Source organism: Osmerus mordax, chromosome 25, assembly GCF_038355195.1.
Source record: "Osmerus mordax isolate fOsmMor3 chromosome 25, fOsmMor3.pri, whole genome shotgun sequence".
In the NCBI taxonomy this organism is placed as follows: Eukaryota; Metazoa; Chordata; class Actinopteri; order Osmeriformes; family Osmeridae; genus Osmerus; species Osmerus mordax.
Genome location: NC_090074.1, coordinates 234,606 through 259,285, shown reverse-complemented (window position 1 = coordinate 259,285; position 24,680 = coordinate 234,606). Strand labels below are relative to the sequence as shown.

The following is a 24,680-nucleotide window of genomic DNA, read 5'->3' as shown; positions in this document are numbered from 1 at the left end:
AGGACTAACAGAGCCAACCTACATAAAAAGCCCCCAATTTCTGTGTCCCTGTTAGTTGTATGATGCTTTATTTTAAAGTCAATTAATCAGTTGTAAACAATGTGCAGCATGATCATACATATTCTCATTGTGTCTGACTAACAGCCATGGTAGAAAAAGATTTCATCTACATGCAGATGACCACATTGAGAGGGGAACAGTGTCTGTTTCTGTTACCTCAACTCAGCATCTAGCCGCGTTGATTGGTTGTATTCATTATTATAACGTTTCCATTCCTGTACTGTTGAATATGTACTGTCTTCCAGTATATATCCTATGCATAGGATATATTTTTTAAACAGTGATGACAACACTGTTTTAGGATTATTTCCTTGATTCTTATTGACACTGAACAATTAAAACAAATGTATACGTTTTAGCAGTCAGAGATTGTGCTGGATGGATGGATGGTCTATAACTTCAGCAGGCTTAATGTCCCACGCCAGCATGCTAGTACAAAATAAGAAGCTGTAATTATGGCTTTTACTCCACTACCACTGTCAGGTATAACAAGTAAAAGGACATTCACATTGTTACACTGGATTGTTAAAGCAGCGCCCAAGCAAAATGGCTGATCAGACCCCCAGTTTTCTCCAAAGCATAACTGAGAAATAAGGTTCAGCCATGTCAAAGAAAGTATTAATTGTCCCAAAAACAACAGTAACTACAGTTGGACCCAGGGCCGGTCCTTCCTACAGGCGACATAGGCAGCTGCCTAGGGCGGCATGAAGAGGGGGGCGGCATTTTCCGAAGTGCATCCATTAATTAACCCTCCCGCACTACCAGCAAAGGGCGCCAACCGCGCCACGTCATATGTCCGTGTTTTGGTTGGGGGGGCGGCACCCCGATTTGCGCTCCGGGAGGGGGGGGGTTCTGCCCGTGATAAATCAACAGTACCGGTCCTAGCACATTTGGTGCCCTAGGCGTTTGGACCAATTTGCCTTAAAGCTTGGGAGGGCTGCATGGTGGGGCTAGCCAGGGCATTGGGAGGGCTGCATGGTGGGGCTAGCCAGGGCATTGGGAGGGCTGCATGGTGGGGCTAGCCAGGGCATTGGGAGGGCTGCATGGTGGGGCTAGCCAGGGCATTGGGAGGGCTGCATGGTGGGGCTAGCCAGGGCATTGGGAGGGCTGCATGGTGGGGCTAGCCAGGGCATTGGGAGGGCTGCATGGTGGGGCTAGCCAGGGCATTGGGAGGGCTGCATGGTGGGGCTAGCCAGGGCATTGGGAGGCCACACAGGGCTTCAAGCCTTGTCTCCGGCCCCTGCTCTAGTAGTGCAGGAGAAAAGGACAGGTGGAGCAGGTGATGGTGCAAACAGAGGCGAGGGCGGCGAGGTTCTGTCGTCGTGGTAACCCACAGACACAAAGTTCGGGGCCTGGCTGTCGTCTTTTCTGTCGCCACCTTTCTCTCTCTCTCTCTCCGTCTCGTTTCCCCTCTTGGCTCTGTTGGGGGGTTGGCGGGTGTTGATCTGCCCCCAGTCCATGCTGCTGTAGCAGCCTGACTGGTCCATGGCCTGGAGCAGTGTGTCCATGCGGGAGGGGCCCGTGCCGGGCCCCAGGGCCTGGACGGCCAGGCAGAGCAGGTGGGCGTGCTGCCGCAGCTGGGCGATGTCTCTCTCGGTGGCAGCGCTCTGACGCTGCAGGTCCTTGGTGCGCAGCGTGATGGCCAGGAGCCCCGATTGGCTCAGGATTTCAGCCGTGTTGAGAAAGCGGCGCTGGCGGACAGAGGAGCAGTCTGATTGGCTGTCTGAAAGAATGTCCCCAGCCTGAGCTTCAGAAGCTGGGTGAGGCGGGCTGTCGGTGGAGGAGGTCTGGGAGCTGGAGACTGAGGGGGAGCCCATACTGCTGGAGCGCAAGGTGGAGGGACTGTGGGGACGGTGGTGATGTGGCCTGCGCTGGGTGGACAAGGAGGGCCCACCCAGGGAGTGGTGGGGCAGGCGAAGGATGGAGCTGCTGCTGGCCTGATGTTGAGGCCTCCCCTCCCTCTGCTGGCTGGTGGACACGGTCTCTCTCCTCTCCTCTGTGCACACCCTCTTGGTCTGTCTCTGGCCCTCGCCACCGCTCTGCTTCACCCCCCCTGCCCCATCACCCCCTCTCTCCTGCTCTGAGCTCTCTTGCCTGGGGTGGGGGGCAATGCGTAGGTAAGAGTTGAGGATTGGCAGGTAGGAGTTCTTGCTTGCCTCTCCCCCTGTCCTGCGCTGACTCTGGGGCAGACTTGAAGACGGGCTTGAGGCAGGTCCTCCAGGCTGGACCACCAGGAGCTGGGTGGGTGTTTCCTCGGCAGCAGACAGACTGTTCCATCCGACGCCACACAGCAGGGGGCCGGACTGTACCACCAGGAGGTTGTAAGCAGGGGTGTTTTGAGAGCAGCGAGCCATAGCCATAATTACAGGAAGAGCAAAAGACATGAAGGGGCTTAAATTCACAGAGATATAAGGAGACAGAAAATTTAGACATAAAATCAAGTGACGGGAAGAAAAGGGCATGGAAATTATATGATGGTTGCCAATAGTTAAGTCAACTAGGCCAGATAATATGTGCTGTTCATTAAGAGCCAGGTTGGGTCAGGAGCTGTGCAGATGCTCTACTTGATCTCAGAGTCCCTGGACCTTAGGGTTAGGAAAGGACCCTGGTCTTCCCTCTGCTTCACAGACATACAGGGAAAAACATGTTCCTACTGGATCATGATCTCCAGGTACTGTAAGAGCCTCACCGGTTTGACCACCAGGTTCTTGATGACATAGCAGTGGGCGACATCCTGGTACACTGCCCGGCCGAGGCCTGGAGCACCACTGCTGTTCCTCCTGGGTGACTGTGCCATTGTGCTGCTCTGGGCATGGAGGTCCCTCGGAACCAGATTCTAGTGGACGAGAGAGATGGAGGGAGAGGAAGGGGGAAGAACACTCGCCCATTCTGCTGATACACAGTGCATCTTCAAACGTACCAAAACAAGTCAGCTTTAAAATCTTTATTATGTAGTTAAATTACATTATTTAAGCACTACAAATGTTCTCTGGCTTCAAACACTCATCTCACACAACATGAAAAAATTTATATAAAAACCATAACTTTAGAACAAACGAGTTAAAGCATATTTTAATGAATGTCAATGTATTGGCTAATGGCCATCAAAGATGCAGCCTACATGTCAGCATCCTGAAATGTAATGAATAGATTTGCCTGTTGTAAGTGGCACATTTGAGCACAATTGGCTTATATTTTGGGGGATTTGAAATATACAAATGATTCAAAGTACCATTCCTTATGGACTCAGCCCTGTTATGTAATGACCTGCGGGCTCTGGCGACTGCTACATGTCAACAACCATGCCGACCAGACACTTTGTCACGGAAATATTTGAGCAGTTTAATGTAGGCCTACGTGACAACGGATGAATAACTGCTTTAGAAACAATATCATAATGGACATCACACATTATGATGTTTTATGAATATAAAGTACTTTATACATGATAACTTCATTAATGAATATAATAAATTACATTTCTAAGATCTGGCTAATGATATGCTCATGTTAAGATATTTTTAATAGAGGCTACTTACCAATAATCTATCCTCTTTCTCCAATGTTTGTCTTCAGTTGTCATCTGCTTCCTTTTATTTGTGACTACTAAAAGCAGACGCCATCCATGCAGCATTTATCTACAAACTTCAGTTCTTCACTTCGTAACATTTTAGGGTACCATCCTATCGAATAGTGTTTTATTTATTGCTCGGAATAGCATCGTCATCCACAATAGCAATATAGCGAAAGTCTGTCAATTGTAGATATTGCCAAGCTCTTAAGTTTATACAGTGTTGCAATGGCACCTGTGTACCTGCGACTCCTTCTCAAATTGAAACTTCTCATTTGATTTGAGCAACCATTATGTGAATGTCACATCTAGCCCCGCCCCTGTTGTAAATACTAGCAGCCCTGTGGTGCTGCCCAGCCAGAACTGGCGTCACAGTAGACAGGCAGGGCCATGGCCAATCCCGTGCTCAGACACGTGGTGGGTGCAACACTGTGGGGAACGTGATGCTGGTTCGAGGCGGGGAGACTTTTCATTTTTAACATGTGTTTGTGTTCTTCTCTCACAAATCGCGCAACCAAGCAAACACAACCCTAACCATAACACACTCAATCATCCAACAGGCCAATCAGTTAAGGTAACGAGGCTACGCAGATTTTAGAGTGAATCGCACTGGAAAAAATTCCATAATACACTAATATTTGAAGCGGAAAACTGCTGACCATTTGTGTTATCCTTAATAACAAAATGGTCAGTTATGCAATTTATGACATCTAATTTGAAATAATTAACCTAAAAATATAAACTGTGCTTTCCTTTAATACTATTTTAATACAGTAATAGCATTTACTACGGCAGCTAGGGAAGTCTCACGTGGACACCGTAGTCCAGCATCCTTCAATTTTACACAGAATTGGAAACGTGAGGCAGCACGTGGCAGCGGCAGAGGCGTGGTCGCTGTTCAAGCGCACATGTCCCACGCGGTGAGCGCGTTAAGAACCAAAGTGGCTCGTGTCTGGAGGACGTCATACCTAACTGGTGAACACCACTAGACCAAGCACACGACATTTCCACGTTACGTAACTCCAGAATGAAAAGCCACGTCCTTCAAAATACTGTATATTTAACTTCTGTAGTGCGGATCTCATGAAGTGTCTGTAACCCTGAAAGTAAAGCGAGTTAGATACATTTCGTGAGCCTTTCCACGTGCACTACCTGGATTAGGATTTGTAGATGTGGTTGTGTTGGAACTGCAGGGATTTATATTCAACCACAGTATGATCTTTTTAATGTAAGATTATATTGATTGCACAATGATAATGATCTACAGAAAGTCCTGGCAGTGTGACAGTTTAGAACTCAAATGAAAAGACTACGAACTGTCAAAACAAAAAAGGTTGTCATTTTAAAAGTTGCCTGGCAAAGTGTTGCAGTTTGGACAGAATTGAAATGACCAGTAACTTTAGTTTCTTAATATTGACCACTGATTTAGTATGCTTTCTAGCATTAAACTTTTAGGTTTGGACAGTTTGCTTAAATTACACTTTTTCTCCTTTCCCTTGTACATGTTTATGTACATGGCTTGTACATGTTTATATTTAAGTACATGGCTAGTACATGTTTATGTTTAAGTACATGGCTTGTACATGTTAATGTTTATGTACATGGCTTGTACATGTTTATGTACATGGTTTGTACATGTTAATGTTTATGTACATGGCTTGTACATGTTTAATGTTTATGCACATGGCTTGTACATGTTTATGTACATGGCTTGTACATGTTTAATGTTTATGCACATGTTTATGTACATGGCTTGTACATGTTTAATGTTTATGCACATGGCTTGTACATGTTTATGTACATGGCTTGTACATGTTTAATGTTTATGTACATGGCTTGTACATGTTTATGTACATGGCTTGTACATGTTAATGTTTATGTACATGGCTTGTACATGTTTAATGTTTATGTACATGGCTTGTACATGTTTATGTACATGGCTTGTACATGTTCATGTACATGGCTTGTACATGTTCATGTACATGGCTTGTACATGTTTATGTACATGGCTTGTACATGTTCATGTTTATGTACATGGCTTGTACATGTTCATGTTTATGCACATGGCTTGTACATGTTAATGTTTATGCACATGGCTTGTACATGTACATGGCTTGTACATGTTTAATGTTTATGTACATGGCTTGTACATGTTAATGTTTAAGTACATGGCTTGTACATGTTTAATGTTTATGTACATGGCTTGTACATGTTAATGTTTATGCACATGGCTTGTACATGTTAATGTTTATGTACATGGCTTGCACATGTTTATGTACAAGGCTTGTACATGTTAATGTACATGGCTTGTACATGTTAAGGTTTATGCACATGGCTTGTACATGTTTAATGTTTATGCACATGGCTTGTACATGTTAATGTTTATGCACATGGCTTGTACATGGCTCTCATGGCACCAACACTACTTGAAAGATCTTCAGTGGCGGAAAATCATGAAGCCCACAGAAAATGGGACCCATTCGATTTGTTATAGAATCAAAATCATGTTTTCCACTAAATGTATGAATGAGAGTCAAGTATTTCGGGTTTCAGGGCAGTTAGGGGGAGGGGGTGAAACAAAAAAACAAAACATCATGGTTTCTTTTTTAAATGATTTCACACAGCACAAATGGACACAAAGGTAACATGACTGAACTCCTACGCCTGTGGCGTACAGGGCAGCTGCCTGAGGGCCGTGTGCAGGGCGTGGTCAGACAAGCTGGGCTGTTTGTTTACATTCACCACACCCTGGTGTTGAGTTACAACAGGGCCCGTAATCAGAGGCTTCATGATGCCCCTCTGCTCCTAAACAGTACAGCAGATATGAGACATTTTACCAAAGTCAGAAAGATAACATTTATACACACACGCACACACATTTCTCAACTTAACATAAAATTAGGTCTGTTGAAGTAACTAAGTGCTGATTGATGTAATGTAAATCACATGGCTGGTGTTTTTTGATCGAAGACCAACAAGATGTGACCTCCATTAAAAACTTGTTTCATAAAAAAATATCTGTCTACCTTGTGCAGTGAGGGATTCCCAATTCCCCGTCATTTCTGTGGCACTTTGTTGATTTCATTACCAACATTCAGTCCAAACCCAGAGCTGTTCATGAGACCACGTTCTGGTTACAGTTCGAGGTCATCTCCTGCATCGCGTGTTCCTCAGTAGATTCTGACATGTCAGCTTTGTTGCATCATCCCCATGTTCTATTATGTCACCATGTCGTCTCCAGGCGGCAAGCATACATCAATTACACACAACGCATTCTTTCAATGTGGAAGTTCAGTTTTGATGCTTTCTTTGCAGACACATGGACGACTGTCTCCTAGTTCCAAACCTCCCCTCCCTCCTAGTCTCCTAGTTCCAAACCTCCCCTCCCTCCTAGTCTCCTAGTTCCAAACCTCCCCTCCCTCCTAGTCTCCTAGTTCCAAACCTCCCCTACCTCCTAGTCTCCTAGTTCTAAACCTCCCCTCCCTCCTAGTCTCCTAGTTCCAAACCTCCCCTCCCTCCTAGTCTCCTAGTTCCAAACCTCCCCTCCCTCCTAGTCTCCTAGTTCCAAACCTCCCCTCCCTCCTAGTCTCCTAGTTCCAAACCTCCCTCTTCTCCCTGTAGACCAGTGCCATCACCATGGTAACAGATCATTCCAGAAAAGAACACTTGCGAATCACAGAGAAAGAGTATGTCTCCTTATTAAGCAAAAACTCAGAAATATGGGCATTAATTTGAGTGTTTCTTTTAGCTCCAGCAGTTGTGTGTTAGTGTAAAAAGAAAAAGGAAAATGAGAGGAATTGAAAATCAGGACCGAATTCCATCAGTACGTACAAGAAACGCAGAAAGGATAGCAGCAATAGTCTTCTGCAGGTGTGTCCATAGGTGCTAGAGCTAGTCCTGTGTGTCCATAGGTGCTAGAGCTAGTCCTGTGTGTCCATAGGTGCTAGAGCTAGTCCCGTGTGTCCATAGGTGCTAGAGCTAGTCCCGTGTGTCCATAGGTGCTAGAGCTAGTCCTGTGTGTCCATAGGTGCTAGAGCTAGTCCTGTGTGTCCATAGGTGCTAGAGCTAGTCCCGTGTGTCCATGCTGACCTGGTGTGTTAGTCCTGTGTGTCCTGCTGACCTGGTGTGTTAGTCCTGTGTGTCCATGCTGACCTGGTGTGTTAGTCCTGTGTGTCCATGCTGACCTGGTGTGTTAGTCCTGTGTGTCCTGCTGACCTGGTGTGTTAGTCCTGTGTGTCCTGCTGACCTGGTGTGCTGCAGGGGCAGCCAGGCCTGAGGGTAGTGTGGTACAGTTTATACATAACATTGTGGTGGTGAGTTTTGGCACAGATCCCGCCAAGACCAATAAACCACCAGTTTATGGCATCATGAGATTCCAGTCTTCGATACGAGCGTGTGTATGTGTGTGAGATTTCTTATGGAGGCATCACTCTCTTATGCTGGCAGAGTATGAGAACTGGGGAAAGTGGGCAGGTTGGTTAGGGTCCTCACAATCCAGATTGTCATCTGGAAGCACATAAGAACATTAGAATGTTAACATTTTCAAAGTTACTGTAAAGATCAGTTTAGATCACCATGTAACAGTAAAGATCAGTGTAGATCACCATGCAAGACAGAAAAATAAATACAAAAACACGTAAAATACTCACATTTATCTGGAGGCGTGAGGGTGATGGTCTGTGCTGTGAACTCGTCGTCAAAATACCGGGTATCGGTTTCAGAAGTCACCTGAGGCTTGAAGGGCGGAGTCAGCTGGGAGGAGAGAGACAATCAGGGAGGAGACACTGCTTTGCTCATCTCAGTCACACAGCTCTCACAAGTTACCTTGTGAAACTTGATATAAGTAATGTTTTGTTTACTCAATGTGTACATTATGCTAATTAGGTGGTTACGTACATAAAGACCCCCCTGTAAACTTCCAAATGTTCTATTTCCCATTTGATTCAAATATCCGTTACCTTGTTATGATTATTATACTGTTGCAAGAAGTGTGAGTAAGCATTGTATTGCTCACAGTCTATACTCCCAGCTACTTTCCTGTGATTCGATTTAGGTTTTACTCAAACATTCAAAAGACATAACCCAATGACGACAGATATGGGCAACCCATGACAACAGGTGCCAAGTTCTCCCTCACCTTCCTCTGCAGAACATCCTGCCAGTTAATGGTGGAGAAGAACTTGTGGGTCATCACCTCTTTGGCATCATTGGGTCCACCCCCTAACCTGTCATCAACAGAAAGACATCAGTATCAGGCTTGACCCCCTGAGGACAACATGCTCTCTGAGTAACCATGATATTGTCCATTTCTTCAGAGATGTTAGATAATGAGTACACGCTTCTATCAAACGGGACATATAAAAAGACATTAATGTGTGAAGCTGTGTGCTAGACCAGACCTGCAGAGCTAACCCTACTCCCAGCAGACCAGACCTGCAGAGCTAACCCCACTCCCAGCAGACCAGACCTGCAGAGCTAACCCTACTCCCAGCAGATCAGACCTGCAGAGCTAACCCTACTCCCAGCAGATCAGACCTGCAGAGCTAACCCTACTCCCAGCAGATCAGACCTGCAGAGCTAACCCTACTCCCAGCAGACCAGACCTGCAGAGCTAACCCTACTCCCAGCAGATCAGACCTGCAGAGCTAACCCCACTCCCAGCAGACCAGACCTGTGCTTGGGGTCCTTCTTCAGTAGGCCGGCCAGCAGGGCCTTGCCTTCGGGCGCCAGGTTCCTGGGGAAGCGGATCTCCTCCATAAGGATCAGCTCGAACAGGCGCTCATGGTCCTGGTTGTAGAAGGGCAGCCGGCCGCACATCATCTCGTACATGACCACGCCCAGGCCCCACCAGTCCACCGCCCGGCCGTAGTCGTTGTCCTCCAGCACCTGTGGAGAGAGGAGTGGGCTCGTCTGATACACTGGATATCTGGGAGAACGTCCCTATTGTCTGACGAGCCTGACGAGCGTACCTCTGGTGCCAGGTACTCTGGAGTGCCACAGAAGGTCTTCATGGTGGCGTCAGGGGTGATGCCCTCCTTACACAACCCGAAGTCTGTGATCTTGATGTGGCCGTCCTTGTCCAACATCAGGTTCTCCAGCTGGGGGCACAACAGCGTTTCAGAGATAGACACATTCTGGTGCTATGTGACATACCCAACTCCATTTGCCTAAATGTTCAAAAGAGATTAAAAAATAATAATATTCCTGTATAACTATCCTTTAAATGTATTTTGTGAAAAGGAACATTTTAAGTAATGTCAGTGAGATGTGTGGGACCAGTGATCAGCGGTTGTACTACCTTTAAATCCCTGTAGACAACATCACGAGAGTGAAGGTACTCCAACGCAGACACAATCTCTGCGCCATAGAAACGAGCTCGGTCTTCTGTGAATACGCGCTCTCGAGACAGGTGGAAGAAGAGCTGCGAGGACACGAGTCAGACAACTTCATGTAAGCGTCACATTCAGTGAGAAACTAGAGGTGGCATGTGACTATGGGAGTAAATGATATTGGTGACTGTATGTGATATCGGATATAGGGAGTCAGATGGCTGAGCGGGGAAGGAGTCGGGCTAGTAATCTGAAGGTTGCCAGTTCGATTCCCGGCCGTGTCAATTGACGTTGTGTCCTTGGGCAAGGCACTTCACCCTAGTTGCTTCGGGGGGAATGCCTGTACTTACTGTAAGTCGCTCTGGATAAGAGCATCTGCTAAATGACTAAATGTAAAATGTAAATATTGTTGACTGTGTATATGATATAGGTGAATATGGGCTGTGTTATCACCAACCTCTCCTCCGTTGGCATATTCCATAACAAAGCACAGTCGGTCATGTGTCTGGAAGGCATATTTCAGGGTCTGGGAGACAGGGCAGATGATGAGCAATCAGACGTTTCCTGTATGTAAATTGTGTGTGTAACAGTTGTGTGATTGGCTAAGACTTACAGTAAGGAAGGGGTGCCGTGTGTTCTGCAGCACTCTGCTTTCTGTAACTGTGTGGGCCACCTCATCCTGGACATCAACACAGTAACACGGGAGTTAGCCTGGCCATTTACAATACACACGCCACAATTCACTGATACACTCCAACACACATACATACACTCATGTACTAACCCAACTAACTTGCACATCCAGAATATGTGGAAAGACGACAAGAATAATCTACAGATCCAGTAACGCAGCAGATTCTACTGCTCTGTTCAACAGAGCCCTGAGAGACCCAGTCTTACCTTGGCAATGATGACCTCCTTGCGTAGGATCTTCATGGCGTAGTGAACACCAGTGGACTTCTCCTTGACCAGGATCACCTTCCCAAAAGTTCCCTTGCCCAGCAACTTCAGGTACTCAAAGTCGCTCATTGTCTGATAACACAGTAGAGCTGGACCTTAGCCATCTTATAGACCCATTCACTTGTTTTCGAATGGCAACATAACTTAACAGGTTGCACACACCATCTTGCACGCTTGACAGATTCTCAGTCACTTGAGACACACACTTACCACTTTAGAGCTGCTTTTGGACATGGCCACCTCCATCTCTTCCAGACTGCAGTCGCTGGGAGAGTGGAACAGATCCATGGGCTCCTCTTCCTCCTCTGGTTCCCTCCTCTTCAGACCGTGAGCCACCGCCTGGATGGACCGGATCCACTCCTCTCTACACACACACACACACACACACACGGTCATCCAGCAGTCTCGGCAGCACCTCAGGCATGTAAACAGATCCTATAGCTAACAGCATTGTCTCTCTCCCCCCTCACCTATAGCTAACAGCATTGTCTCTCTCCCCCTTCACCTATAGCTAACAGCATTGTCTCTCTCCCCCCTCACCTATAGCTAACAGCATTGTCTCTCCCCCCTCACCTCTCCTCATTGTTCTCCACGTGGAAGGTGCGCTCGATGACGGTGGTCCACTGCAGGCAGCGGATCACGAAGGTGTTTGGGCGCGGGCGTTCCGTCTTCATCAGCTGACACTCTGGAAGCAGGTAGAACAGTTACAGCAGCAGGTAGAACAGTTACAGCAGCAGGTAGAACAGTTACAGCAGCAGGTAGAACAATTACAGCAGCAGGTAAAACAGTTACAACAGTATTCACACAGCCACATTTTATTTGAATAAACCACCCTCGTTTGCCAAAGTGTTTCCCTTGCTGTTTCTAAATGCCACTTTCAGCTGCACAACGAAAACCAACAGAGGTGTAATGTTCTGACACCAAGACCATGATCCTTCCGTAACCCCCCCCCCCTCCCTCCAAGGTGGATAAAACCGAGGTATGAACTGCACTGTGGATAGAGAATCGTTACACCCCTAAAAACCAAGCAAAGGTTTGGTGTAAGAAAATCTACGATACATTACACTAAAACATTTCTGTTGTGTGAGACGAACCTGCCACTGAGAAGTTGTTGAGAGGTGGTACACTCTGGTCCGTGTGGTCTGGCTTCTCCTTGTAGCCAATAAAGGAACCATCACTCTTCAGAATGAAATACCTGGGTCTCCATGTCTTAATATACTCGCCTATAGGCAGAAAAGGTACTTGAATACATGGAACTCACACAAACAGACATAACCAGATTCAAGGACAAGTTACTTTTGTCAATATTCAGAGAATATTTGGTACAAAACTGTGTGAAACAATAGACTATTACAATACAAAAATACACTAAATGGATGCATTTATTTTTTTCATCAGCCTACATACGATCTAATAATGACCCAAATCATTTTTTTATGTAAATTATTTTACACATAAAAAATAAAAGCGACATCAGCATACTTAATCAGACTTCCTTATGACACTAAAGACAGCTCTGGTGCATCCTGCTTCCATTGATGTTTATACAACTTGATTGGAGTCCACCTGTGGTCAATTCAATTGATTGTACAGACAAACACAAGGCCTGTGTCTACTACCGAGCACTTGTGCACTTCGAGCACTGACTTTCAGTGCTTAGGGCGCTTACACTGACAGAACCAGAACCTGGCAGAATTCAGGGCACTGAAAGTACCCGGATGGCGCACTGCAAACGGTAAAAAAAATGCAGTGTACAACGATGGACACTACTCGCCCTAAAAGGGCGCCATCTTGGCTACGTAGCGGAAGAGGAGGAGCACTTTCGGCAGATTTTCATTTCATTTCTATGCCGGAAGAAATGACTCGCGAGCAGATTTGAGTCTGTCACTTCCGCCTTCGCTCAGGGCTCCAGAAAACCTCAGATGGGACAAAATACACCAGGCCGCCTTTATTATGTAGTAGCCAGGTGGAAGTATAAGGGACATGACAGCCAGTGTAACACCTAAAGTACTCTGACTATAAGAAACAAACATGTGGTCTGCATAAACTGAACCCTTTAGCATGAATCACCTGATCTACAGTAACCACAGTAACCAAGTACCACAGTAGCAGAGATCCTTGATGCCTCCAGAGCATGCTGCAGGTTCAACAGGACAACGACCCTGACCTCAAAGCCAAGCCAACGTTACAAGTGGCTCTGGGACAAGTCTGTATACGTCCCTGGATGGACCAAACCAGAGCCAACATCCCTAGAGACCTGAGACTCTGGAGCGACACACTCAACCTAACCGATCTTGAGGATCTGCAGACAAGAGAAAAGCCCCAAACAAAGGAAAGCTAAACAGTCATTAATGATACCAGGGGTTTTGTTTGTATTTGGAAGTGAGGGAAGAATTTGTATCAATTTTAGGTTACGGTGTGGAATGTGGAAAAAGTAAAGGGGTCTGAATTCTTCAAATGCACTACATGAGAACTGTTACATGTAATAAGCGTAGGATTTGGGTTCTCACCTCTCTTGTGGAGCCATCCTTCTCTGACTATGCTGATTTCATTCATGGTGAAGGTTGAGAGGTTTGGACCGGGTCAGGGAGGGGGGTTGAGGGAAGGGGAGCCTGGGAAATGGTTTGCCTAATCAAGTTTCAATGATGCTGCACAGCACCTGCAGATGAATAGGAGACAAATTGACAGTTCTAGGCCCCATATGTCCATAACACGAATTTAATCAAATTGTTAAGTCTATTTGTAAATATAGATCTGCCATCTATATTTACTTCTTTAACAGACTGGGTGTGGTTGAACTAGCTAGTGGTTAATATTTAGCGAATATATGACTAAAGTGATTTTACTTGTAATATCCCACAATGACTAGATTGCTAACAAAACTTCACCTTTATAAATTAGGAAAGTGGAGAGTTTGCGGAAAACAACTGTCTGAAGTTTCTGACATTAACTGTAGCTTGTCAATTACAGAGGGGAAAATATGTAAGTATTTACATACATATATCGATTAAATATAAACTATCTAGCCTACACGTTTTTAATCCATGTAAGTATCTTGTTAGTGTTGTGTATCTGATCATGTTAGCTTGATTATTGCTCAACTAGCTAGTACGTTATACACGTAGGCTAGCTACGTTACTAGGTAGCTAACGGCGATACTGTAGTATAGCTAAGTCATGTCGATCAATTAAGTGCAATTTTATTTGGAAGCAGGCTGCGACGGTGCTACTGTACTGCTAGGTTAGCAAACCAATAACCTCGTTGCTGGCAAACAGTAGAAGTTCAGTAAGACAGTACTACTACCGCGGGTTAGCTATCTAGGGTAGCCACGCGTTATTTAGTCAAGACAGCCGTATTACATATATAATTTAGATTTAGCATAGTTACGCTATATATCTAGCCATGCTGCTCAGCTATCCCGACTTTAGCACAATACGTCTCGTAGCTTGTATGCTACATTACCTGCTTAGCTGGCAAACCAACAATAACTTAAATGAAGGAAGTACGCTAACCTGAGCATCTACAACCTGATTTGTAATTAGACAAAATTAACGTGCAAGCATTGTATGTTGCTATAGCACCGGTGGCTCTAACTTTTGGTAACGCTGTCAACTCAGTCTTGCTGTAACCTACGTGCTCTAATCTAGCCTTGCTAGTTAGTCTACTCTGACTCTAGACATAGTGCTAGCTCGAGCTAGTTTGCTGCTTATGTCAGCATGCAAGTTAGGCTACCAAATCGGGTTTAACAATATTAGTTTGTTTCGAATTTGTAAAAAAAAGAAAAAGAAAATGCCTACCAAACATGTAGACTATATATTATTAATGTATAACATATTTTATCCTTTCTTTACCCCACGTTGTTCTTGTCGCAAAGGCAGTTTTGGCAGGCTAAATCCAGAGCAGGCCACCATCAGAGAAGAAAAACATCAGGTAACTTCTTCTTCTTTGGTTTAATGGCAGATTGCAACCAACGTTAAGAGGTGCATCACTGCCACCTACTGTTCAGGAGTAGGTGGCCTACGTAAGAAAGAATAGTGCCTATCCTAGGTATACAGTGTAAATCGTCCATCATCTAGACAGAGGAAGTAGTGGGAACTTCCTCTTCTTTTTGTCTGTAAAAGTTCTCTCTATAGAAAACTCACTTTCAATGAATCCAAAATAACAATTATAATTTATTGAAAAATAAATCAAAGATACATTCCATTGTCATTTCCACAGTACTTCAGTTGGAAATAAAAACAATAAATGCATGTAATTTAAACATTGCTTGAAAACAAGTATATGCAAGTGTAGGAGAGCTAGGAGGTGAGAGGCTAGATATTAGAAAAGTAAATTGGCCTCACTGGTTTGATAGAGGTTCCAAAGTCAGTGAAGATAATGGGTATGCTGTAGGCATCTTCCATAAGAGCCAGTGATGCACAGCAGTAGCCTGCACTGCACCAGCATCACAAAGGGACAGTCTTCAAATGCCCCGCCTCTCTGCCCATATCCACCCCTTCTCATGTGGTGGTAATGGGTACTTACAAAATAGAATAGATAGAGATATCTTTTTCCTTTGAGTCAAACAACCTCCCATCATGGCAAACTGGAGGAAAATGTGCATAGGGGGAAAAGAAAAGGCTGACAGCCACTAAAGTACTAAAAGAAAAGTAAAAGTATTTTCTTGAAATAGTTTGACTACGGTAATGCGGTTCTTATGTTGTGTATCACACTTAAAGAGAAGTTTGTACTTGTTTGTAATTGTTACAATTTTTCCTAGCCAGTTTGAAATTTCTGCTCATTTGCTATGTCCCTGATTGTAAACAAGCACACATTATACTGGATGATATATTTAAAGGGGAATTTTGGTTGATTTAGGAGCCTAACATTGAGCACTCATATGCCTTTTAGTCCAAGTCCTTAAGGAACAGTTAATTTTCGGCTTAGGTTTAGTTTAGCAAAACTCACTCAGTACTATGAAGTGGAGGTGAACACTTAAAAAGGACATGGCTCTGTGTTCTGGCCAACGTAGCTTCACTGCGACTGAAATACAGACTGCAGAAAAGGCTTATTTCCAGAACTCGCAGTGCCTTACTGTGTCATACAGTGCAGTTCATTACAAAATATACAAAACACTATCTGCAGCAATGATGTCCACATGGTTTAGGTAATCAAGACTTCATGTTTACATTAGAATTTGAAATGCTTGAAAAGTATTAGCATTGTATTTACTGATATTCCCTGAATTCTCAGAACTGAGTGGTAAGGCCAGAAATTCCCCAAGAGCCAGGCACAGGTGAGATACAAGAGGACTGATACATTAGACGATAAGGAACAGATGATATTGCTGGAGTGCAAACAAGAGGATCAGCTAGCCTAAACAGTGCAAAAAATATTTCTATCAGCCATCTGTCCATTTCTCGTTTAGAAATGTTTTCTTCATTGTCTTGTTGATGGGCCATTTGCCAGTGACTGTGCATGTACTGGTTACATGGGGCCTCTCCTTTGCAACTCCTGGATGAATGCTGAAAGACAAATAACGTGGAGTTAGAATGAGACGCAGAGAGGGAGAGTGGGTTTGGTGACTGACAAATTAATGATTGTCCACTTTCACTATGGTTGCACCCATAATGCTCGGCATGAATGAAGTGGGGACCCCACTGTGGTGACAGTGGCTCAACAGGGAACTCACCTCCAATAATTTCATCCTTCACTTTATGAAGTTCTTTTTTCACTTCCTCTAAGATGTCCTATAGACACAAAGCTATCATTAGCAACAACAGATAATCCAAGAAAGACAATTACTACTTTGCATACCTTTACAATGAATTGATTTAATGTAAGTGAACGTATGAAGGGAAGGAGGGCATGCCTGTTTGATTTTCTCCATGTCGGTTTCTCCACTTCCTGTGCTGCTGTCTGCATTGCTGTTCACAGCTCTCATCCTGAGAGGAAAAAGAGATAGGGAGATGAGAGTTCTTCTTCCAGATAAATTACCTAAACTAAGAGAACCAGAACCAGGGGCCATGCTGTCTCCATAGCAACTGTTAAAGCTTCATAGAAACTGTTAGTGGTGAATGAAACTGTGCTGTGGTTGAAGTAACATAGAAATTCAACATATGACCCATGAATGGATCATTTTTACCCAAGGATGGCAGTTGGTGATATAGATGTTTTTCATGTAATCCTTGGACATGGTAACCACACAACATGTGGTTAACATTACATTGTGTAGCTTTGGGTTAACATTACATTGTGTAGCTTGATACACTGTGCAGACATGGCTCCTACCTGGGCATGGTGGCAGATTTCTCCCAAGATCTTTTGACGTTGTCTGTTGATTATAAGAACTCAATTGATTTGATATATCACTTACTCAATGTATTTGTACGTTCAATGACGTCATCATATTCAATTGAATCAGAAATGTAAAAACGAAAGATCCACCCACCTCCTTGTCCTGAAGATCTGGAGCTTGAGGAGTCTGCATCTTCCTGGGGAAGACAGTGGGGGGAACTCATGTTGTCATAATAGTCTGTTACTTTGAATGGAAATTAAATGAGTGAAAGCAGTATTAAGGGTAGAACATATATAACATATGTGTTTGAACTTAGTTCCAACACTAATATCCTGGATCGGGTTATGACAACACATCAGCCAAGTGTTTGGGCCTGATACTGGATGCCGACACACAGCTGTGTCTCATCCATCATCTCTCATTCCATCATCTCTCATTCCTTCATCTCTCATTTCCTCATCTCTCATTCCTTCATCTCTCATTCTTTCATCTCTCCTTCCTTCATCTCTCATCCCCTCATTTGTCATTCCTTCATCTCTCATTCCTTCCTCTCTCATTCCTTCATCTCTCATCCCCTCATCTCGACTGACACCACCAGGCAGTTCCATGTTATGTGAAAGTAACAGTGACATGTTATGTGACAGTGACATGTTGAGGATAGAGCAGAGATGATTGACATGTCGCTCACGTTTCCCAGATCATCTTTCTTCACCACAGGAACATCAGAAGCCTTCCTCCTGCACAGCAACAACAACACTGTCAACCTTTGTAGCCCGGTGTCTCTCACACTCACACACACACACTCTCTCTCACATCCAGTCACCAAACAAGCATGGCTCACCGTCTTGCCAGAATGGCACTCATTTCTCCCATCAGACCTCCTCCTCCCCCTCCTCCTCCCCCTCCCCCTCCTCCTGCTTTGGCAGCAGGGGCTTCGGCGCTGCCCTCATCCTGCAGACAGAAAGGGATCATGACAAGGAGATGTTCCTGGCGTAAACATAATGTTTGTTTTGGTTTTATGATTCTTGGTTCTTCAGCCTTCTTCCATTCACACTTCCATAGACATTGTCGGCCTCTTGAGTGAGCAAAGAGCATAGCAACAGAATAGGGAATGTGTTAGAACTGTTAGAGGTCTCATACTTAGCTATTCATACATTGATGAATATGAACTGACTCAGATCACAAGCACACTGCATTCATCTGATCCTTCCCTGTGCTAGTTATCATGGATGAGAATAGAGAGGAAATGTCACCTTGGGCACTTTGCGCAGTTTGGCTCCAGACAAAGCTGCAGCTAGCCCCCCGTCCCCCCCGCCCCCTCCTCCAAAGGGCAGGGGAGGCGCCACTGCTCCTGAAGTAGGCTGGGGGCCCGTGGAGGGTGGAGGGCCAGGAGGTGGAGGAGGAGCAGGGGGGGCAGGGGGAGCCGGGGGGGCAGGAGGGGCACCACTGGAAGGGACTCCCGCCTGTGGCTCCCTCTCCTGCCCCTGGGTCTCCTGCCCCTGGGTCTCCTGCCCCTGGGACTCCTGTCTGGGAGTATAGAATAAGTTACAGGTTGTAGACAGACACATGCGCGCACACACACACAGTCTTACCAACATAAATATCTTGACTCTACCAGTATTGTTTGTAGTGTTTTTCTGACAACAGTTCATACCAGGGTCAAACCAATTACCCAGCATCATCCCCCACCAATCCAGTGCTTTTAGAGAAGCAGGTCACAACTCAATCCCTTCAAGAGACAACTATCCCTGACTCATGTCATATTGTCACTTGTAGCAAGTTAGACTCCCTCCAGCATGACCACATGTGACTACCCAGTCTGAGATGACTAGTCGCACACATCTGAGGAGGGACAGTTGGCTGAAAAGGTTATCATGTTGTTTGAGGCAAAATATATGTTTGTGATATATTGAGATCAATTTAAGGACAGCATTTGTTTTCAAACGCAATGTGATTGTATCGTTTTGTTCCATACACCAAAGTCATGTTCTGTCAGGCCCATTACTAACCCTAACCCTAGGCCCAATACTTCATTGTGACAAATTTAATTTCTGCATAACCCTGCTTAACCCTAATATGTGGCACCTTCTCTGGGCCTCATGCTCCTCCAGGAACAAGCCGTTCTGAGCAGGTTGGGACAGGGATGAGTAACCTGCAACGAGACACACCAGAAGACATCAGGCATTTCTGAAGTAAAAAGATATGTTGTATTAAAATCCATATAGGATGCCTTAAGTTCTCCTAAATCCTTGTTGAGTTTAGTGAATAAGGTGTGACCTGAGTCAGCCAGTGTGCTGACCACCTCCAGGGCATGCATCATTCCACTGGCGAAGAGGGTGGCATCCTCCTTACTCCCGAAGTTCAGCCCCCACACCTGCCTGGCATCTCGCCACTGGTGGAAAGTGGGAGTGGCCTCGTTGTACTTGAGCCCTTTGACAATTGGGCAATTGATCACCACCTAGAACCAGAGTGCTAATTGAATGAGAATTTATCTCAAGATTATTAGTGTTTTTCCCCCCTACACACATGCAAGTGGTTGTTGCATGTGAGAGTTGGAGGATCCTAGTTCGTACCCCAGATAGGCAAGTGAGGGAGAAAGCGATACTGACAAGAGATGCGCTGACAAGTGTAGGAAATGCACTAAGACTGGTTCTCACATTCACTGCAGCATGTTGCTGCACTGTAACGTGTCAGCTCACTGCAGCATGTTGCTGCACTGTAACGTGTCAGCTCACTGCAGCATGTTGCTGCACTGTAACGTGTCAGCTCACTGCAGCATGTTGCTGCACTGTAACGTGTCAGCTCACTGTAGCATGTTGCTGCACTGTAACGTGTCAGCTCACTGCAGCATGTTGCTGCACTGTAACGTGTCAGCTCACGAGCATGCATCCTTACCTGCTGGTCTGGCTGCATTTTGCGTCCCACCACTCTGAAGGTGTTGGCTGCAGGGTTGTGGTAGATCTGCACCCGGCTGAAGGTCTGCCCTCCCACCCCAGCAGGGACCCAGCGCTTGTTGGCATCGTCATACAGCATGACTGTGGCCCGAGCCTGGCAGATACTAGACTCACTTGAGGAATGAAATGTTTCAAAGTAAAAGGAGGAGACAAAAATAATTTTGAGAAAAAGAGGACCTTCAAGACAGAGTGAAAACCTGAAGTACAATGAAGTTTGTTGTTGTGTTTTCATCCTCTCATAAGAAGCAATGTTTGACCACAACAACTCATATGTAAATGTTGATTAGCTATTGTCGCCACAACCATAAGAACATTTACTTTATATATAAAGGATGAAAAGATCATGGTTTTGCATCAGAACTCCTCATTCAGATATGTAGATTACAGATCTGGGAGCTGTTTGTTAGTTGTTGTGTGCCACAGGGTCCTGATGGCTGAGACATCTAGCTGTGTTGCCGTGGTCACAGAGGAGCTCTGGCTGCTTCTGTCTCTGTGCTCGGATCCGAGACATGATACAACCTTGACTTCCTCTTTCTAGACTCTGACCACTTCCTGCTCTCAGCCCTGCCTGGCAGGGGACACGGGTCCATTCACACTGTACAGACACACAGAGTCATGTACTCCAGGTACATGCATGCACATGCTTATGCACACAAATGGCCAAATAAGACTTGTGCTGGGAACATTAAAAAGCTGTGGATAGGAAGGAGGAATTCATCTTTGATACCAGGGTTTAAAACCCTCATAGCGATAGGAGATCTCCACACATCTGGAGGAAAGATTTGTTTTTAACTTGGAGATTTAGTGGATCACCATCTGTTCAGTTCAGCCTCACTGTCCAAGGACCTTGGTAAGTGAGATTGCAAAGTCAACAAATCTTTCAATGGCAACAATATTTTCCTTTCCTGGCTAGTGTTCATAAACCAAAGAGAGCCATCCCTATTTAGCTGCTAACAAATGTCAGGCATGAAGAGTGTACAAGCTGATGGTGGATATGGGCTCTCCAAAGCTAGAGTTAGAACAGGTAGGGTGTGGGTTCAAGGGCTCTCCAGGGCTAGAGTTAGAACAGGTAGGGTGTGGGTTCAAGGGCTCTCCAGGGCTAGAGTTAGAACAGGTAGGGTGTGGGTTCAAGGGCTCTCCAGGGCTAGAGTTAGAACAGGTAGGGTGTGGGTTCAAGGGCTCTCCAGGGCTAGAGTTAGAACAGGTAGGGTGTGGGTTCAAGGGCTCTCCAGGGCTAGAGTTAGAACAGGTAGGGTGTGGGTTCAAGGGCTCTCCAGGGCTAGAGTTAGAACAGTTAGGGTGTGGGTTCAAGGGCTCTCCAGGGCTAGAGTTAGAACAGGTAGGGTGTGGGTTCAAGGGCTCTCCAGGGCTAGAGTTAGAACAGGTAGGGTGTGGGTTCAAGGGCTCTCCAGGGCTAGAGTTAGAACAGGTAGGGTGTGGGTTCAAGGGCTCTCCAGGGCTAGAGTTAGAACAGGTAGGGTGTGGGTTCAAGGGCTCTCCAGATCTAGGGTTCGAAGAGTTAGGGTGTGGGTTCAAGGGCTCTCCAGATCTAGGATTCGAAGAGTTAGGGTGTGTGTTAAGAGGGCTCTCCAGGATGGAGTGGAGGTTAACTTAAATCTTGCTTTGATAACACAACCATCTGATGCCATGTTCCCACAGCCCCCTCCTCCTCCCACATGCACACACTATTTACATAACCCATACACCTGACTCCCTACACTATAGTGATAACTAGTTATAGCTCACCCCATTTCCCCTTTTATGCCAACTCATACTAACACAATCTGTCCGTCTGTTTCTGCTATAACTAAACTTGCTTCCTTTTACTCTTTCTTTCAATGCTCTTCTAGAGTCAAGCTCTGCCTCGCTCTGCCTCGCTCTGCCTCGCTCTGCCTCGCTCTGCGCCTCCATCCGAAAAACATCCCTGTCTTATTAAAATATTTAACTTCTGTCTAAAAGCACCAGATAATTATAGGTTGCTTTTAGTTTCCTTAAAGTGCTAGTAAATAAACTCCAGCCTTTGAGAAAAGCTCTCCTTGTGTGGGGTGACACAGCAGTCCTATATCTAGTGTGTCGCACCACCAATAGTCCCCAAGGCCGACACGCTGTATGACAGTAAGGTTGCAATTCACACGCTTTTGTCTCAGTGTTTGTCTAGTTTCAGAAAGGAAGCATCTGACCCCAAACATGCACACACACACACGCACGCACACACACACACAACAATACGCAACACCACAGACCTGTAAGACAAGCCTGTGTAATGTCAGTTCATGATGCTCGTGTGGATAGAGGAGGAAGCTGTTACTCAGGTTTAGACAAAAAAGGAAACATAATTTAGTTTGCTCATTTTTGACAAAACCTTTTTATCTTGTTGACACGAGTAGCAGTCATGTGAGAGGGCAGACAGTTCAATACGAGTGAAAAAGTAGCAGGCAATGCATGTGGGGGGAAAAAAGCTCATCTAAATAAAGCGGATCTTTGACCTTGCATACTTCCTGGTATCTAAAATATCACTGTTCACTGTGTGGACTTATCTGGGTGCCTCAGAAAGACTTAGTAGAAGACAATTTCTGTGTGTTTGATCTGTTTTGTTCTTAAGTACTATTTATTGTCTGGCGTTACTCTCTCCTCTCATTTGTATAATCTCCAGAACACCAAAAATAACACTGCTGTGGACACTGATGAAAGTTAGCGAGGACTCATTCATACAAGTAGATTATCTTTACTTGTAAGAAAGCCTGTATATATTTGAGCCCTACAATGGGAACAGGAAACAAATCAAAACACTTTTAAAATATGCCCTGGCCACTGTGTGTGTGTGTGTGTGTGTGTGTGTGTGTGTGTGTGTGTGTGTGTGTGTGTGTGTGTGTGTGTGTGTGTGTGTGTGTGCGTGTGTGTGTGTGTGTAAGTGACACATGGGTTTACCAGCTGTTGTACAATCTGCAGCGTGTGACTTTGACACAGGCTGGAAGAAACCACAACACATTTCATCTTAGTGTCACAAAGTGAATCTCACACACTCTGGCCTCACTTCCACCTCCTCTGTCAGTGATGTAGTGAGCTCTAACCCTCCCTGGACGCGGGAGATGCAGGTACAGAGGAACTCATGCTCAGGGTGGGGTCAGTAATGGTGGGAGTCATGTTTGGCCCGACAGCTTGTAAAGACATGAGGTTATACTGAGCAAGCTTCTCTGATCACGTTATCACCCAACCTGTCTCACTGTGTGCTACTGTACTAACACCATCATCTCACCTGGTGCTGGGCCCAGAGACAGAGCAGAGGAAGCCCTACACTGTAGAGTCATGAGACGGCTACTAATCTGATAGCACACTAGTGAGGGGCTTTGACCACCTTCATGGCACTTTATGTATTAGAAGAGTACTCTGCTATTGCTGAGGATCTGGTCTCTGTGATTACACCTTGATATTACCATTGTATTTGAGGGTTTAGGTTGGTTGGAGGTGCTGATCTGTCGGAAACTGTCAAGCCCTATGGTTAAATGTTTTTTTATTGCATTTGACGATCATGTTACAGAAAGCAGTGTAAAGTGTCCGCCTAGCATATAGCACAGTGATGTCCAGATGTACAACTTTGTCTTAGTTTGAAATGCATAACCAATGTCTTCAGGTCGTTAGGCTGATAGTTCATATCCTACCCTACGTATGAGCCACTGAAATATCGCCTCTCTTAATAATTCATTAGTATTATTATTATTCATTTTCTATATTGTACAATATATAGGTAATACCAGAATTTGACAAACTGTGTCTGTCAACCAATACTCTTTTTACAATGGGAATGCGAACATAAATTAAGAAGTACCTTTACTACTACTACTATTGTTATTAGTAGGTTATTTTTATTCACAATTGCCAAATTACCAAATTTTCCCTTGGAGATGGATCAAATCTTCTAACTAACAGCTTTAGCAGTTATTACTTAGCACAAGCACTAGCTGCCTTTGTGGTGTAGGCTACTGTCAACTTTGTCTGAACGGAACCCACGATATTGTTAAATATATATTCAATAAATACTGAAAATGCCACTTTTTCTGGAAAAATACACGACAATTTACTGTGATCTATTCAAGAATAGTGACACTAAAAACGTCTGAAATTTGATTCACGCCCTTACCTCATTGTAGAACAGGGAGAAAATTTCCGGTCTGAATCTAGCTTCTTGATTCCGGATTACAAGCCGGTGTTTAAATATGAAATGCATAAATATTATGAAGCTAAAGTCGATTGCCAAAACACATCTGTCTGGCTGGCGTGCCACTGTGTTGGGCTATGCGAGAGGTGGGAGCCGCACACACTGTCGTTTCCTGGTTCGGACCGGGAGGATGGACCATCCAGGCATGCTCGGTCGGCTGGCGGGAGGGGCGCGAGGGGTGGGAGGGGGTTTAAACCAAATATAGGATGTGAGGAAAATTCTTCAGCGAAATTATGACGTCCTCAATGTATGTGTTGGATGATAGTTTCAGAAATTCAGCATCAACTATTCTACATTTTCTCACGCACGACAT

At 45.1% G+C, this 24,680-nt stretch overlaps 3 protein-coding genes across 4 annotated transcripts; all 3 read right to left on the bottom strand.

The window, feature by feature from the left end:
- Nucleotides 1-48: 48 nt before the first annotated feature.
- LOC136933805 (CLOCK-interacting pacemaker-like) lies at nt 49-3,881 on the bottom strand. Its single transcript, XM_067229329.1, has 3 exons — nt 3,600-3,881; nt 2,750-2,968; nt 49-2,363 (listed from the first exon to the last, which is right to left on the bottom strand). The coding sequence occupies exons 2-3, from the start codon at nt 2,855-2,857 to the stop codon at nt 1,281-1,283; spliced, it is 1,191 nt and encodes a 396-aa protein (XP_067085430.1). The 5' UTR covers nt 2,858-2,968; nt 3,600-3,881; the 3' UTR covers nt 49-1,280.
- A 2,342-nt stretch (nt 3,882-6,223) lies between these two features.
- akt2l (v-akt murine thymoma viral oncogene homolog 2, like) lies at nt 6,224-14,842 on the bottom strand. 2 transcript variants are annotated; one of them, XR_010874804.1, is made up of 15 exons: nt 14,772-14,842; nt 13,431-13,579; nt 12,015-12,143; nt 11,494-11,605; nt 11,131-11,284; nt 10,861-10,992; nt 10,574-10,639; nt 10,418-10,486; nt 9,930-10,052; nt 9,601-9,729; nt 9,303-9,517; nt 8,769-8,856; nt 8,281-8,383; nt 7,878-8,137; nt 6,224-7,751 (listed from the first exon to the last, which is right to left on the bottom strand). XR_010874804.1 is itself a non-coding variant. In XM_067228818.1 (14 exons), the coding sequence occupies exons 2-14, from the start codon at nt 13,474-13,476 to the stop codon at nt 8,058-8,060; spliced, it is 1,446 nt and encodes a 481-aa protein (XP_067084919.1). In that variant the 5' UTR covers nt 13,477-13,579; nt 14,772-14,842; the 3' UTR covers nt 6,224-8,057. The 2 variants fall into 2 exon arrangements, 1 of the variants encoding a protein (XP_067084919.1); XM_067228818.1 differs by having other exon boundaries at nt 6,224-8,137.
- Nucleotides 14,843-15,080: 238 nt separating this feature from the next.
- Nucleotides 15,081-24,480, bottom strand: vaspa (vasodilator stimulated phosphoprotein a). The gene is made up of 12 exons (XM_067229328.1): nt 24,290-24,480; nt 20,093-20,264; nt 19,475-19,655; nt 19,283-19,349; nt 18,451-18,724; nt 18,039-18,148; nt 17,886-17,934; nt 17,351-17,393; nt 17,191-17,233; nt 16,772-16,844; nt 16,592-16,649; nt 15,081-16,424 (listed from the first exon to the last, which is right to left on the bottom strand). The coding sequence occupies exons 1-12, from the start codon at nt 24,292-24,294 to the stop codon at nt 16,387-16,389; spliced, it is 1,113 nt and encodes a 370-aa protein (XP_067085429.1). The 5' UTR covers nt 24,295-24,480; the 3' UTR covers nt 15,081-16,386.
- Nucleotides 24,481-24,680: the final 200 nt, after the last annotated feature.

Coding starts and splice junctions, on each gene's coding strand:
- LOC136933805 (XM_067229329.1), bottom strand. CDS start 2,857: ATGGCACAGTCACCCAGGAGGAACAGCAGTGGTGCTCCAGGCCTCGGC. Junction 2,364..2,749: donor AGAACCTGGTGGTCAAACCG/GTGAGGCTCTTA, acceptor CTGGTGGTACAG/TCCGGCCCCCTGCTGTGTGG.
- akt2l (XM_067228818.1), bottom strand. CDS start 13,476: ATGAATGAAATCAGCATAGTCAGAGAAGGATGGCTCCACAAGAGAG. Junction 10,993..11,130: donor CCAAAAGCAGCTCTAAAGTG/GTAAGTGTGTGT, acceptor CTGTGTTATCAG/ACAATGAGCGACTTTGAGTA. Junction 9,518..9,600: donor CAGAGTACCTGGCACCAGAG/GTACGCTCGTCA, acceptor CTCTCTCCACAG/GTGCTGGAGGACAACGACTA.
- vaspa (XM_067229328.1), bottom strand. Junction 17,234..17,350: donor CAGATCTTCAGGACAAGGAG/GTGGGTGGATCT, acceptor TATAATCAACAG/ACAACGTCAAAAGATCTTGG. Junction 16,425..16,591: donor GAAGGATGAAATTATTGGAG/GTGAGTTCCCTG, acceptor TTTGTCTTTCAG/CATTCATCCAGGAGTTGCAA.